Raw genomic sequence first — 16,963 nt, forward strand, 5'->3', positions numbered from 1 at the left:
CGTATTACGCACTGGACTCGTTATTTACTTTTTCTATTCAATTAAGTATCTAAGTGAAAGTCGCATTCACAGTCGTGCTGCCTTTATGTAAGACGAGTGTACGTACCTGAACCTGATGACAATTAGAAACCCGCTTGCAGATGAGATGTCTATCTGGTACATTGTATATACCCTCCCCTTCCCCCTTCTTATCCCAACCCATCTCGCCCAAGCGTTTTGTCAGGTGTGTTAGCGCTGTTTTCTCGTCAGGTTGTTCGAGAGCAACGCTCGTTAAGGCCTGAAGGTGTCGATCCTGCATCAGATTTTTTTTTTTTTTTTTTTCAGGAACCTGTGAGAGCTATGTGCCTTGCCAAAAACAACGTCCACTGAAGGCTGAGGCTGGAGGCCAGAGTATCCAATGTGCCTTCGATAAAAGTTGAGTGATTTCCGAGCGTCTAATGTTTTGTAGAGAAACAATAGAATCTTATCTCGGTTATCACTGATTTGCATGACAACAAATTTATCCAGAATCAGATTGATAGTTCAGTGTATAGTTACGTTGACTTCTCTGAGCTTGGGGTAGTTTGCAGTTACAATTTTGGACAGAATGAAGTAAGAAATATAACCACCCCTCTCCCCAAATCAACATAACGATGAACTGGCGCTAAACCCAGAACGCGCCATTTTTTTCATCATTGACTAGGGGATAGGGGTGGTCCTAATTTTTAGTTTAAATTGTCCAAGATTGTAGGTTGCTGATTAAATGAATGATCAGACTCCTGAGTACTTGAAATGCCTTTTTAAACCCTTCAGCACGGACTATAGACTTGGGGGGGGGGGGGGGTGTGCGCACTTGTGGAACAGTCTTCAATCTAAAAATGGGATCAATCACCTGATATCCTCCTCGTCCCCCACACGGCAGACATGTAAATCAATTTTTCATTTTTTAGTCGCAATCTTGTAACTCATCTTTTTTACCGTGTTTAAATAAAGTGTATGTTGAAATCAACATCTAGCCCGGGTTGTTCTTAAGGTGGATAACGCTATCCACCGGATAAATCACTATCCAGTGGATAGCGTGGTTTGTTTTGTTAACACTTATCCACTGGATAGTGATTTATCCGGTGGATAGCGTTATCCAGCCTTTAAACAACTAGGGTCTGGAGAAAAGTGCTCGGTAGACAAACAGAAGTTTACTTGTCACTACAAAACATCAAATTTTATTTCCGTTTTGAGGCATAGCAAACTTCCTATCTTCAAAGGAATGCTTCAACCTTATTAGCAATAAAATGTTTTACGAAATGAGTCTTCATTGATAATTAGAAGGCATCAACAAAGCACTCCGGGTGTATATGTACAGTTTTGTTAAAAATTGTGAAGGTTTTGCCTCAGTGTAGTAAGTAGACATGCTTATGTTTGGTAGGCTAAAATAACTTCTCCATGACAGGCAAATATTTACAAACTAACAACCAATCGGAGACTCTGTAGTACAGGGCATCATTGAGAAAGTTATCTACTCGAGTCTTCGTTCCTCGCAAGCTTGAAGAAACAATCGATTTTGATTTCAAAAGCAATGGAAATATAAAGTACTAGCATCTCGATTAAGCCTCGTGTTTGTCAGCTAGGCATGCGCAATTCAACCGGAAGTCCGATATTTTCGGACTTCAAATCGAATCTTTCCGGCTTTGCTCGTTTCTCGACCACTGGTCAAGGGGAACGAAGACTCTGGGTCCTACTGAGCAGTGTCCTGCTGAGCACGCGCACGACATTTTACTACGGCTTAGAGTGAGGAAAGTGTGTCCAGTCTGTTCACTGGTTACCAATCCACTACATAGCCTGACTTTCATAACACGCTACACGAAATTGACATCAGGGTCCAACCCTGGACTATGACGTCAGATTCAACTCGACGACTGTGCGTCACCAGCGAATAGTGAGTTGATTGCGTGACAAGACAGTCGCGCAAATAATTAAAAACCAAAACTATTAAGGATAGACTATCCAATCCTTCATCCGTTTTAAAAAGCAGCAAGTCTAACTCGAGACTAACCATACAACAAATTCACCACCATGCGGTAACGCAGCAGTTTCAGCTCCATAAAAATCGCGCACAGGTCACGCAACAAATTCACTTCCATCCACCTTTTCAATTTCTTTTCCGTAGCGCTCTGAAAAATGAATAAGATAGTTGCTGCTAAATGACTACTCTGAAACAACTCATAAAATTTGCGTCGAAGGGCAAAAAATAACAAATTAAGAAATTTAACACAACAGCTAAAGGGGAAGAGCATTAGAAAAAAACGATTAGAATTTGATCATAGAGGTTCAATTGAGTGTCGTAAAGCCAAAACCAAAGATATCACTCTAGCCAATCACAAAACAGACAGACAATAAAGTGAACCAATCAAAACTCAAAGTAATTATATGTAGCTTACGCGAAGCGCGGGGAAACGAGTGCAAACGAGTCACGATTGGTTTTGGTTTTACTTCTGATTGGATAAAAAAAAAAAGTGGCGCGAGTTTTTTAAGCCAATCGTGTGGCGTAGAAAGTGCAAAACCAATTACTTTTCGACACACAAATGAAAACCGCTCTAACAGTTAAAAACCTAAGTGACAGTAGGCGAACTAGTTGGCTATTTACAAGAGCAGCCGTGGATTTGAACTCGGTTCATCCATGAAACAACCCCAAGAAGTGGCCCTTAAGTTAAAGTGCCCGGCTGAACCCACCACCCCCGCTGGATTTCAAGTCGGCGTCCAAACTACTCGGCCACGCTGCCTCCTAATAAGACCTGATCTTTTGAAAAGAAAGAGCATTAACCCAACCTATTTCATTAGAATGCAAACTCTAGAGAACAGGAACAACTGGTCATCACTCCTCCATAGGATTAAGAAAGGTAGTGCTAATTGAGAGCTTTAACAGGTGAAATGCTACTTAGGCCTTCCCCTCATATGCCTAAGTAGCCTGCTCGCAGGCTTTTTGGAGAGAAAGAAAGTCAGGAAAGGAAAAAGGTTCCCCTTTCCTCTCCTTCATTCTTGCCACGCGATAAGCCTGCTCGCAGGGTAATGCATAAGTAAACAACGTCACTGAAGACTACTGAAACCCAAGCAATAGTTTAAAATATATCAAGTGTATGTGGACAGCGGTTATATTGTTTGAATCCACTTAATACCTTCTTTATACTTGATTGACTGATTGACTGACTGGCTGATTGATTGATTGATTGATTAACCGATTAATTAATTGGATACTTACCAGAAAGCCCTACAAATGCACAGCCCCAGGCTATACTCCATATCCAACCAATCATAAGAAAGACAATGGTTGACAGCTGCATGATTCCCACAAAACAATTGACGCACAGAATGGAGGTGCGGTCCTTAAGTGACATGTCTCGTCGAGTGAGGAAGAAAGCTATCAGACCAGATATAACTGTCCCTGTAAAGACACATGCAAACAGTAAAATGAGACCTTTCCTAACTCGTGTTCTCTCCATGACGATCACGGTCTGGGAATTCGTGAGTTAATCCTCCGTAGGAAAAAAGATGGCGGCTGTACATTTTACCACAATACCTTGAGAGCTTTACACAGCCCATAAAGCACAATGACTGAGCCATATTTTTGCAATATTTGTCCCTGTGCTAGCGACGTTGTGTATGCTAGGATTGCAGATGATAGAACTTTTCTGTACGTTTTTATGAACGTTGTTCAATTTTCGTGCGCTAAAAATTATGGGTAAATGTCATCATCTTTTTTCCTAGCTAAGTAGGATTTGGCAACTTACACTAAAGAATAAATGAAAACTAAATGTATCAATCTTTTGTCTCTTGTCCTGCTTTGTGCCCAGCTCCCTCTGCAAATTTTCACCTATAACTTGCTTTAGTTAAACCAAACCAAATCTAAAAGAATGAAAGCTTCCGAATGTCCATTAAGTTCAGTCAGATGACGACAGAGTACTTTTCTTTTCCGTTGTTTCTATAATTGTTTTCGTGAAAAATAGCGGAAAACCAAGTTTAAATAATTCGATTAAGGGTTCGAGATTTCCATGAGGTGATAGTTGATGAGGCCGAAAAGTCAAATCCACTATCAACTCATAGAAATCTAGAGCGAATAGTCTAATTGTTTTAGAATAATACAATCTAATTTCTTCCAAATAATGTCTTTCAATTATATCTCTGTACACGTAGTATTTAGTTTCATACTTAAAATTGTCATTTAAAACTTTCGGTTGTTTACAGGAACTCATCAGTTTTTTCCCTACAATGTCGAGTTTTTTATTAGGTCAAGTAACAGTGAATTTCCATCTTCAAGTTTAGTTTTCTCAAGAATTAATTATCCAGTAATGTCTCGACATATTTCTCCGAAACTTCGGAAAAACGAGAAAACGTCGTCACTTTAGATAGGACCTCCAGCCACTGCTCTGAACATTAAATAACAAGCGCGTTTCTGAAGAAGGCCGCGGAAATTTTAAGTTTTAAAAATACTAAGTATTAATTAAACAAATATTAGCTCGAGAATGAGGTTCGAGGGCTTCTATGTAGCATTTTGAGACCATAAAATCTCCAAGGGTATGTAACTCAACAGGAACTCTCTAAAAGCTACACTCTTTTTTTATAACAAAGTACAAGTATCTTTTTAATGCCCAGACTGGATATTCTCATTTTTCTGCCCAGCCGACTTACGGCTGAATCTTGCGTACATTGTTAGATTTCAGTGTATGGTTTGATGTGACCAGGAACTGAACTCAGTCATAAAGAACCCTATGGTGTGTTAATCGTGTAACAATACGCACGTGCTTTATCGCTTTACCAAAAACTAAGTGTATTGGATTTTATTGCTTTGCTAGCAAGTCTTGTTCGAAAAGGAGAAAATTTACCATACTTTTCAATGGTAAAATAAAGTTCATTTAAAATCATGTGATCTTAATTTTATTTCCATCAACACACAAAAAGTTTTCTTTACAAAATCTCAGCCTAGGGTATTTTCTTAACATATTCTTTTTGCTATACACTATTTTTGTTTTATGAGAATCTGATTTGGCACGGTGCTAAAAAGAAGGGTACTGTAAGCTATTCACTGTCCGGTAGCTATTCTCGTCTGATAAACCTTTGTAATTATTATTTTGAGATCATGAAGGTGAAAGCAAGTTGAAAAATAACTACAATCGTATCTTTTCCAAAGACCACGAGTAATTAATTCTTTAGATTATGTTAGACAGCGCTCGCGGACACGGTAATAATTAGCACACAAAAAACCTAAGGGTTGGATTTTGGTTAAAATATAGGTCATGGAGGTCATGTCGCGTTCAAACAACAACAACAACTTTATTTGCACTCAGCTAGAAATTAGAAATTAGATGAACAAAAAATAAGTTAAAGTAAAAAACGGACGGATCTGGCGTTGTGAAATGGAGGTATATATTTTGAGGAACAATAGTACTTGATACAGGAGAGTATAGATGTACAGAATGGCCGAACCAAGGAAAACGAAAATGATTAGGAAACACTAAATCGTGCCAGTTACAAAAGAGCACAAAATAACATATTAAAATAAAGTGTTGAATACAGTGGTGTTTTAAGACTTTAAAAGAGGTCATGTTTGATTCATTGCCTGTCATCTCCAATTACAACAGTAGATAGGGGTCACAATGTGACACAATTCCGGTCTTTTGTGTTCAATGGCTTTCGCTTCGGCGATAAGCAGCTACTGAACTGTTTTAAGACTTTGGAACAGCCTGTTATCGACAATTCAGACAATTACCAGGGATATGCCAAATAAATAGCACATTGATAATATTGTCTCTTCAAAAACTGGGCTACAAATAATAATTTGTCGGCAATAACGACGTTGTTATCTCTGTTTAGCCTGAATTAAGAAACACTCTTGAGGAAATCTTCAAGCATCGCCCACGTACTTCTCAAACAAACAAACCATAAAACGGGAAAAAGCCAAATATCATTAAGTTTTTCTCTCACGTCTGCATGTTGTGACCAACAAGTAAACGAAAAAACTCTAGTGCATCGGTAATATTTACAACAAAACTCAGTTTGGTTTTTGAGGCGTTTCTTCCTTCTAAACAACAAAGCTGGCGAACTGAATTCCATGTATAAACGCTTTTTGTCGCTCGGCAAGAATGTTTAATTTCGTATGCAATAGCTAGGTCTATAAGCGTAAATAAACAATTTTCATACGTCTGGCATGTCTCGAGCGATGTTAAGCATTGTCTGTACTGAAATTCATCTTGTCTAAACGAGCGAATTCTATCCCTCACAATTCTACCGGTCGGTACTGGTCGCAATGCAATTTTATAAGTGAATATTCATCCGAACGTTTTCTGTTCATGAGAGGGCGCTCATCATAAATAAATACTAATTAAGGTGACTAGTGACACCGCATGTTTGACATCGGCAAAGAAAGAAATGATCGAGAAAGAGAATCTTACCTGAACCTGGAATGACAATGTTCAAAATTAGACAAACTATGGCGGCCGCGCGCGGTAATACTGGAATCGCTTCTTGTGCCGATATTCCTTTTTTTCGCTTGGCCGTAGTCGCAGAATCTTCTATTGGAATAATTGTTTCAGTTGGAATTTGAAATCCAGGAAATGGCGTGTATGGGCCGGCTGTAGCTATTGACGAAGATGAAATTCTCTCCGAACGAGGAGTAACTCTTGAACTCTCAAGACTGAAGCTTCGTTGAAGATAGTTACCATTTTCCACGGATTTCGCTTGAGATATTCCAGGGGTAAGTTCTCCTGCTTGGGAATTGAATTCTCCATTGAAAACTGGCGCATTTAAACTCAAGGGTGGTAAATGTTCTTTGGTATTTTTGCCCTGATTTGCGTTTTCTCCGTCGGTGATCAAGAATTGCGTTGAAGCGCTCCCGTTTTGCTTTAGAGTATAAAGGGACGTCATTTAGCCACTCATTTGGATCCAATTTCTCGGCGAGGAAGTCAAGTTTTCGATTTGGTTCGGCAATAACAGAAGAATAATTTCACTTATCTTTTCCGCAGCAAGCTTCTTATCTTGTATGATTCATTAACGAAGGAAGCAGAACGTCAGAAGTGAAACACAGATCGAAGTGTAAATATGTCTCAAGTCAGAGGTGTTTAGGCACTTTGACATGACAATGGAAACTCCATTCTCAGATCAATTTACATCAAAATCCGTCGACACCCAATTGTTTTAAACCAGCCATAGGCTTAGACGGGTAGTATTCAAGTTTTCAAGTGTTTCTCAATTTTCGGAAGCTGAAACCGTAATAACTTTTCCTCTTATTAGTAGGATTAAACGCGGCTCAAAACAATATTGCAATCACTAATTATTTCACTGGTATAAAGTGGATCCGAAGAGAAACTCTGGTTTTGCTGGATCTGTCTCCGAAACCAACAAGGTTGTCAGTTACAGCAATAGTACGATCGAGATGTACTCTTGGTTTCAGTTGAACTCAATTGATGAGATTGCATGTTATAACAACAACAACAAAAAAAACATTCTAATTTATGCATTCACTGTACATTTTGAGAAGGAAAATTAACAGGTTCTCTGTTCAATTTCGTAGACAAGGATTAGTGGTTTAAAACGGCTTAAATATATTTGCATTGCAAAGAAAAAAGCTAACAAGGGAGCCACAATAAATTATACTCGTCATCCGTTTTAGATGAGTTCTTTTTGTATTTTTACACGATATGTTTCTATCGACATCAGTAGACTGGCGCTACAGCTAAGATTTTGATTGTGACAAATTGAGAGACCTGATGAATTGTTGTGTCAAGTGCAAAACAACTGTGAAGTATAAAAAGTTTCTTTATATTATGCGATATTTTTGTCAATTGCCACTCAGTCAAAATTGCCAATCAATACAAGAATGAACTTAAAAGCGGAAAACTGAAAGATAAACTTGCTTTTAAATATGTTAAATTGATTTTAAATCTGAGAAATTTAAGTTTCAGACAATAAATCCTGCCAGTCCTTACTTCAAAAGGTGCCGTGTTTTGACAGAACTTTTACTCTGTAATTAAAATAGAAAACGGAAATTTCAACAAAGAGAAGCTGACATGTTTTTCGAATACATTCTGTGTGGCAAGTGACATTCGAACTGATAGGTTTTACTGATTTCGCTGTAAAACTGGAGTGTGAACAAGCGTGATGTATGTGACGACACACTGACTGGCAAAAAACTCTGCATGTCAGGTTTTAGAATCACGTTGAAAGTCACTATATGTTTTACTCATTTTTCGTAAATCCCTGAACACGCACATTATATTTCGACGGAAAAAACTCCAATTTTATATTTAGCTCGTTGAACAAGCTTCAGCACCCAGTTGTAGTCGTTTATTGCGTTTATTTATGAGCACCATATTCAGTTCTTGGATGATTTGTCATAACTGGTTTCAGTTCTACTGAATCAGCTTGCTTACAGAGGTGTACTATTCCTGCGGGTTAGGGTTAGAACACCATCCTCTTCCCTTCGGCAGGAAAATATAACCCTCGATGACGTGACAAACTTTCCCCCTCCAATCTACATGGAGTAATCTGAAGGGTCGTCCCTTTCTTCTAGTGAGAAAGGCACATTCTTTCTTCGGCCGCCCCTTTTGAGCACCTCTCTTTCTGCCCCTGGATTGGAACACGCTTTATAAACGTGGAACACGACCATGTTTAGATTCTATTTCGTGACATAGTGACTTGACTCCCTTAGTTTGCAACTTTTTCGCCGCAAAACAATAGCGGTTTAGGTGTTGTAATCTAGACCGCGTTCAATATCGATTTCAGCCAATCAAATTCGTGAATTCGGTAGTACCCAGTCCTCGTGAAACACAGTTATATAATAATGCAGAAAGAAAAACTACAATACACACAACTCCAAAGGCGTCTCAATAATATATATGGACACTTCGCCCTGCCCCTATGGCGAGAGCGGGTTTGACGGTGTGATAATTCTAAACCCGTTGCTACTTGAAAGAGAAAACTGAGAACCGATTGGCTGCAGCAAGAGGTCCATCTTTCTAACGACAACGTGGTTTTGGTGACTGCTGACCATGATAGCGAAGACACAAGCTTGTTTACAAGATGAAGTTGAATATTCATTATTCCCGAGCATCGAGTCTTTGTTTTCTGATGGATGTTCCGATATCAATTCGTTAAGCCATTATTTAATATTCATTCTTTCTCTTTAATAATCGTCTTGCTTGCCTCATCCCCAGAGTCTTGAACTCAACTGAAGTTTAACTTGCCACGTGTAGTCCCAAAATTTGTCAAGTTTGGATTCAACAAATTCAATAATGCCAGGAAGGGCTATGTTTACTAGTCAGATGTTAGTCTATATAGCAGATGTATGGATGGACGACTTATTGTTTAACTTGCCTTCAGGTTGATTAACCGATGGTATTTCTAATGTTTTTGTAACGGTGATTAACCGATTCATGTTTTAAAATCTTCGGTTGAGTACAAAGAAAAACAGATCTGATCTTTAGCTCTGTCTGCATGGACGATCAGCCATGTTTTTTGTTGTACCCACAAATGTATTTCCAGTGTACTTTTTTCGAAAAAGAAATATTAAAATACCCCAACTATTGTATAAATAATGCCAACAAACTGAACGATTTAAGTCCTATCCGTTATATATCTTTCGTGTACTGCCGTACTTTCCGGACCCTTTCCTCTAAATGAGATCGGTTTTCCAGGGTGAACTAAACTGAAAGCGAGGTATTTCAAGCTGCCATATGAGTACATATGAGGACAAAATACTACATCCCATGAAAACACAAAGAATCCACTTACCACTACCAGGTATAATGATGTTAAGGATCAAACAAACCACAGCAGCGTTGAAAGGTAAAACAGGGATACTCTTAACAAAATCACCAGCTGTGTTCTTCTCTTCTCGAAGACCACGAGATTTGTATACATTATTGTTTTCGCCTTGTTTACCGCATTCTCCTGTGCGTTGAGAGCTGTTTGCATCAGATTTTAAATGATTTCTCTCAGCAATTGTTTGACCTCTTAGTGCAGAGAGGCTTAACTGCTCGTGAGTTTCAAATGGATGTACGGACTCCGGGTATGGATGAGCAAAAAGCGACCCTCTTGGTAATAGAACATGACTAGGTACATGGAAGCTGTTTTGAGCAAGAAGCAGTGGCTTCACAAAGTGTTTCTTCGCTGGCTCACTTCGATTCTCTTCATCACTCTGGCTTTTCATTTTCCGCTGTAACCGTCTTCAGCTAAGTTCAAACATTGGTTTTAACCGGTTCAAGAACGCGCAACACAATTCTGACTGTAAGAAAAAGCCTTGTCACATTTGCATTCGTCCCATGTCTTCTTAAAAAAATTTTCATTTACAAGTAATTACTCTTTTCACTGCGACAGCAGTCTGTTTGTTTAAGCTGTTTGTCGTCGAGAGCTTTAGCTTTTCATCATATCTGATAACACTTGCTATAAAGAAAAGCCGCGTAATAGCTCCGGCAGTGCTGACGTTTTGGTTCTTCCACTGATCTAAGAACGAAATATCAACGATTAAAAAATTATATTTTCTTAAATGTTGAATTTAATTCTTTCAGTGTTAAATTCATGTGAAAACTATAGTATTTCATAATATGAAACGGATAATTGTCAGAATTGTTTCCCGTTTGTCAGTATATTTGCATATCATGAAATTTGTGTCACTGCTTGGTCTTAAATTTTCCGTTTGGCATTACTTTGAATCAATTTCTTGGTAAAAGTATAATTCGTCTTAAAAAACGAAGTAATCGAAGGAAAGTCTTGATTTGGTCTTTGCTCTGCGCGCTGAAAATTTTCTTTATTAGGCACAGTGCATAAATTAAAGGAAATAAAAGAAATCTTGTTTGGACTAACGAGAGGAAACCATGGAAACGGGGGCCTGGGTAGGACCAGACCGAACCTTTCACCGCCGTTAAGGGGGACTTAACCTAAAATTCTGAAAGAAATTCGAAGTTTTGTTTTTTACGGAACTCGAATCTTGAGGTATTGAAGTTATATTTTGACAAGTACTGTTACTGTAAGCTTAAAGCTCGTTTTCTCAAAACGAGTTATTTTCGCCTTCTAGAAAAGATATCTTGAGAAGGATTTATTCAATTGAGCTAAAATTTTCAGGATTTGTTGTTCTGAGTACGTTCTGTGGGATAAGCATAGAACTTTTTCATCCAGTGCATTCTGTCAAAGTTATGTATTGAAACGTACGCTAGATTTTCTGTATCAGATTTAACTGGTCATCATTTCACGTGTTTTTAACTTTCCAAAAATCACTGTGCTTATCCCAGCAAGCTGTTTGTCTTCTTTTGTAAAATGTAAAAATTATTCCTTTTGATCAGTTATTGTAGGAGTTATCTTTTCTCAAGTAAGCCCTGGCATTCCCCAGCAGGTGGCAGATTTAATCAGGCGGTGTCAGGTTACAATACAGTTATAGGGTACATAAATATTTTTTTGGAGTTAACTCATAGCCACGAGAAAATGTTTGAAACACGGTGTGTTTTTAGGTTAAGTCCCACCTTAAGCGCGCAGCTTTTTAGTGCTCGGTACTGTTTATATTCGTGGAAGACTTCTAATTTCTTGTTAATACTTGAGACATTTTTACTAAGAACTTAAGCTTTGTTATTGTATTATACGTACAATTTTACAATTGCCGTCTACTCGGTTTTCAATTAGGCAGCTAAGTGACCGGTCTGCGGTAATAATACAGATATGCAAATACCGTGAAGCACTGACATAGCCAGATAGTTTAAAATGAAAAATAAAATAAAATAAAATAAAATAGAATAAAATAAAATAAAATAAAATAAAATGATATTATTATCATTATTATTAATGGTCTGCTCATGCGTGCTACCGTCCAAATGTGTTTTGCTACGAATAATGTTCTGCTCATACGTAATTGTAACCACGTTCTTGTGTGAAAAATGGGAGATCGGTTCCCTGAGCTGTGAGAGAGTGATTTAAATATGAAGACAAACTTGATTTTCGAATGATAAAACAATCATTGAACTCAGTTATCGCAAAATATCGTGATTTGTCAGTGTCTCGCTGATCAATTATTTGTCTCAGCCTTCGGCTGCTCGCCAATGGTAATTCAAATCATGATATTTCGCTCATCCTCGTCCAATAATTGTTAATTATTTGGTAAGAAATCCTGTTTATATTAAAGGAGCCCAGTCACGGTTTGCGCACATTGAAAAGTTTAGCCTCAATTTTTCAAATTCGTCGTTTGTAATCCGTGTTTATCTTCTCCATCCTTAGCCATCCTTGTTCCTTTATGGTTTATCATTATCTCTTTGGTGTTTTTCTATCTTATTAAACTGTTATTTTCAGGTTTCCTACCGTTTAAAGGTAATCAGTTTTGTACGTGACCAAAATAACTCAAAATACCGTGACAGAGCCCCTTTAAAATGAAGACGATTGAGATGAAAGAACCAAAGTTTTTTTTGTATGATATATTCAATTTATTTTAATTTTAACATCCTATCTCTAACCAAACCGAGTAAATTTGTAATCAGCACTTTTATGCGATACTGTTTTGAACTTAAACCTTAGTTTGTGAAGATTCAAATGAAAGCTAGTCTGAAGTTCTTTTCTGGTTTATTATGTGATTGTACAAGGCGGCAGTTCTTATTTTTGACCGTGGGCGGGAAACTTGTTAGTGACCTTTCAAATGGAAAATGTTACTTTTTAGTGATACTGTTTTTATGTGAGCGAACTAGCAAGTTTTAACCCGTAAGAAGACCATTTATGTTAGAGCTATCAAGCAGTCACGTTATTCGTCCGATAATTTGCAAAACGGGTTCTTTCTTTTGTGCAATGTGGCGCCCTTTGGCGGAGAGATTTCGCTTGTAGTCAGTGCAAGCTTACAACGCAACTGCTCTACAACAGCAGTAGTTTGGACCACATTTGGACACAGTGCAGGAGTGGTGACGAAACACAGCCAAGCCTAGTTTGTGAGAATCTGTATATTCATCATAATTATCTGCCAGGGCAGGTTGCCTTTTATACACATGTAATGACTCAGTACAATCCCATGTTAGGTTTCGTATTTCCTTTGGTCCTTGCTGCCGTAATCTTTTCTCTGTACAGATGTGCTTGCAGTCTGGTTTCTCGCCACAGGTCCTAAAAGAAGACAAGACTTAGGTAACGATTATAAAACAGTCTGGTCATAAGAAAGGGCGTGTATGGGAGGGAGTTTACGTAGCCACGACGGCAACGCCGAGGACAACGTCGGCTTATCACTGTCAAAACTATTATAAAACTAAATCTGGAACACAGCGATAAATTTGAAATAGAAATTTACAAACTGATTAGCCGTCGTGTTTCACGTTCTCCAGACAACATAGAATTTGATCATTTCACGTTGTTGTTTTGCAGAGGACGGCAAAAAAATGCACTGAGAATAGACCAATTTCGATATATTAAAATTCAGCCTGAAACAATAAAGCCCAGTACGAGGCTCTGGTGAATAACTACAGAGAGTTTGTGGGGTTTATTTCCCAGAGCCTCGTGCTGAGGTCTATTGTGTTAGGCTGAATTTTAATATATCGAAATTGGCCTATTATCGCGCTCTTGTACAGCCAATGTCCTGTTCATTAAATCTTTTGTTCAGCGACGTTCCCGTTGCCGTTGCCGTCGTGGTTTTCTTAAACTCCCTAATATATCTTAGAACGCGGTTGTTCCGTCGAAAACAAATGCAACGGACAGGAAACTTTACCCAGTCACTTGCCCATAAATAACCCCTTCAAATTTCTTGACCTTACTTTTTATTTAGGAATAACTATGCATCAAATTTCCCTACCAGTCGTGTCGTCGTCAGTCCTGTTTTATAACTTATTAGAACATTAGTTACCTTCTGACTGCGTATATAAGGCCTGGTCCGTTGCTGGGAATGGCTGCACACGTTGCCATGGCAATTTCATCCAAGTAATTGTAAAAGTATGAGCGGAATCCTCTTCGCACACGGACGTGATCTGGGGAGAGAAAATGTCAGAACCTCTCGGAGTTGGTATTTACACCCGCTTTCAGTGTTACCTGTATAGGCGACATCTTTCGACCATCTTTCGTCATGCCATCTTTCGACATGCTATGAAAGACCGTTAAACTGTGAAACTGGCAGTTTTTCCGGTTATTAGCGGAGGAAATGACAAGTAAATGATAATTACCTTCCTCAAATGGCTGAAGAAGATTTTGGACTTTGCATGCTTCCCTATTTACGGGATAATTCAAGCGATTTAGTGTAGTCGATCGGTTCTCAATAGTGACTTCCGGTAGAATTGGGCCGCTGCCGCTTTTAATATTCGCAACGTGTGGACATTCAAAACAGTCGACTTATTTCTGCCAGAATGACTTCTTGATACTCCTAACCTTAATTTGATGTCAAATAAATCAATCTTTTATCATTCATTTCGTAGAGAAGTCCGTTGTGCTTACATTTTTAACTAGGCCAGGTTACATAGCAGGTCGAAAGATGGCATGTCGAAAGATGTCGCCTATGCACGTAACACTGAAAGCGGGTGTAAACTTGTCCCGTCCAAATTATGGACACTTTTCTCCGCTGGGATTACATTTCCCATTCGACATTCCATAGTGATCCGACAACATCTCATTATTCCTTGCATGATCGACATATTTTCAGAAATAAAAGAGAAATGAACTATGGAAAAATACTGTGGCAATGTACCTATCGTTCTTTGCGGCTTGACAAATCTTTGGAGATTGGAGCAAGGAAAATGAGACAGAGGGACTTCAAAATTTGAGCCGTACGCTCTAGTTTCTTCGTGCATTCTCCACAGAAGTTTAAAATAAAGGAAGAAAAACAGCTCCTCTTTTTTCATAATTTGGAAAGAAATACAGCATGAAACAAGCAAATAATAATGTCTCTGAAAATTCGACTACAACCGATATCCATAAACGGTTCTGACAAAACTTGGACGCGGGGAAACAGGTCAATGCAACCGGTGTTGTTTTCATTTTGAACATGTGCCTTCGCATAGAAATTAAAGGGGACAATAGACACTGTTTGACATGCCCGTCAACGTAACAATCATTTTTTTTTTTTTAATATTTAACACATTTTGTGATCCATCCTACATTTCAAAGTCTCTTTATATTTGTGAGGAGAAATTTCACTTCTTGTAACAAATATAAACGAGGACGCTTTTGCCAAAACATTGTTTACAGCTTTGGCAAAAACTTTGAGATCAACACTTTTTATGACATGATTTAGTAACAAATCTCGTGCAAATTTCCACGTTCAGGTTGTGAAAACAATCGCTGGAAATCACAGGCGTAGATTTTTCTTACCTTTATGATTATTTCTACTCAGGGAGCCTGCCCTGAGAAAACTGATGTCACCAGCAAAGCCGACGAGCATAAAAATTATTTTGACAACAACCATGGCTCACAATTGAAGTAATCCGGCTTTTAAACGTTTCTTCCTATGAATCTTTCTCAATCGTTTGGGGAAATTGTAGATTTTGAAGGGTACAGACGATGATTTCACCGTCTGTTGTCACCCCGGAGTTGTCAGCTACTGCTAAATCAGCCGCCATTTTGCTGTCGAAAATAGCGGTCACATTATTTCCGGGAATTTTCTGTCGTGATCTGCTGACCCCGGGCAGCAGGTGGATTGACACTTCAACGTGCTGACTGAACAAGTCAACTAATCAAAGTGGTATTTCTCCTAACACAATCAACACATGATTCACAAGTAAGGCAACGAGAATATTCAAAATCATCAGTTTAGGTAATCGCTTGATGCAAAATCAAATTCCCACAACTTATGTTAAAAGAAATTTGTCTAAATCAGTAGGAAGAATTGAACGATCGATCAGTTTTATTATTACTAAATGTGGGTTCTTTTATTGGGTGAGGAGCTGATCTTAGCCAAGTTCCCTCGATCTTCTCCTGGTTACTTGTTTAGTTTCACCGGATGCAACCGAACATGACTGAACAGCAATGTCTATTTTCTAGGGTTGTTGACGTACGAGTTTAGACCAGACCAGTGAAAGATGTCAAATATCAAGTGATAGTATGCGTGGTTTCCTGGCCTGTGATTGGGTGAAAAATCCTCTATATTAACAAGACGGTCGGATACATGTCAAAATTCAAAAAAGTTTCTTCAAGTGGCAACTGGCCGTTTTTACATGGGATAAAAAAAAAATCCACTCTGATTTCAACATGCTATTAGCCTGCGAACAGGCTCCCGGCGAGGAAGGAAAAAAATTTCGGCGCGCGCGAAACAGAAGAATTCGGAGAGCAAAGCTATCGGGGCTCACCGGGAGCCTGTTCGCAGGCTAACATGCTATAGATTCCTGCGTGTGAGTCTGATGTGAACTCCGTGTAGCCCTCAATCAACGCTCAAGGATGAATTTGAAACAGGCCATTTGTTGAATCCATTTCAAAAACTGGTACCAGTACAAAATTAGTTTAACTGTTTCCTGAACGATAAATAGACATTGATGACGAGCTTTACCCTCTGAAATAATTCTGTCCAGGAAGTCTTTTAATCTTGTACACGACTTGTCATCGCATACCAGGAAACGTAACATGAAACGGGACCCAATTCGCGCTTTGTCACGCAGTTTTGACCAGTTTTGCCTTGGTAATCATGCTTGAGGCCTATCATGCGTTCGTCGCATCTTTATTTCGATATTGTCCGTGCAAAACCGCCAGAATAGCTCACTGCGAGGCTAAAAGAGATGGTTATGATTCCATGAGAGTTTTCTGCATGGAACCACTGCCAACACCGTCGCGTCCGGGGAAGCCGGTATGTATTGTGCTATAAGAATTATGACAATTATGGCGGAACCCGCGTGTAGAAATCTACTGTGGTAAGAAATACTAGGATGATAGCCGAGCAAGATTCAAATCAGTAATAACTAGATCATTAGAGTTAATTTTCACCTAACAAAATCAGGATATACAGTCATGGAGCATGGCGCTTTCGATCGATGAACCCCAATGAACATGACTTTGAGTATAATCTATGTTT

At 38.7% G+C, this 16,963-nt stretch overlaps 2 protein-coding genes across 3 annotated transcripts; both read right to left on the minus strand.

The window, feature by feature from the left end:
• Positions 1-822: 822 nt before the first annotated feature.
• On the minus strand, positions 823-10,333 carry LOC145484197 (uncharacterized). Of its 2 annotated transcripts, none has more exons than XM_081462827.1 (3): positions 9,757-10,333; positions 3,233-3,415; positions 823-2,147 (listed from the first exon to the last, which is right to left on the minus strand). In XM_081462827.1, exons 1-3 carry the CDS (start codon positions 10,172-10,174, stop codon positions 2,095-2,097), a joined length of 654 nt encoding a protein of 217 aa, XP_081318953.1. In that variant the 5' UTR covers positions 10,175-10,333; the 3' UTR covers positions 823-2,094. The 2 variants fall into 2 exon arrangements, with proteins under 2 accessions (XP_081318953.1, XP_081318952.1); XM_081462826.1 differs by lacking the exon at positions 9,757-10,333 and adding an exon at positions 6,420-7,383.
• Positions 10,334-12,006: 1,673 nt separating this feature from the next.
• LOC145485085 (uncharacterized) lies at positions 12,007-15,471 on the minus strand. Its single transcript, XM_081463728.1, has 3 exons — positions 15,274-15,471; positions 13,820-13,940; positions 12,007-13,089 (listed from the first exon to the last, which is right to left on the minus strand). The coding sequence occupies exons 1-3, from the start codon at positions 15,365-15,367 to the stop codon at positions 12,831-12,833; spliced, it is 474 nt and encodes a 157-aa protein (XP_081319854.1). The 5' UTR covers positions 15,368-15,471; the 3' UTR covers positions 12,007-12,830.
• Between the last annotated feature and the right edge of the window lie 1,492 nt (positions 15,472-16,963).

This window comes from Orbicella franksi, chromosome 4, assembly GCF_964199315.1.
Source record: "Orbicella franksi chromosome 4, jaOrbFran1.1, whole genome shotgun sequence".
NCBI lineage: Eukaryota > Metazoa > Cnidaria > Anthozoa > Scleractinia > Merulinidae > Orbicella > Orbicella franksi.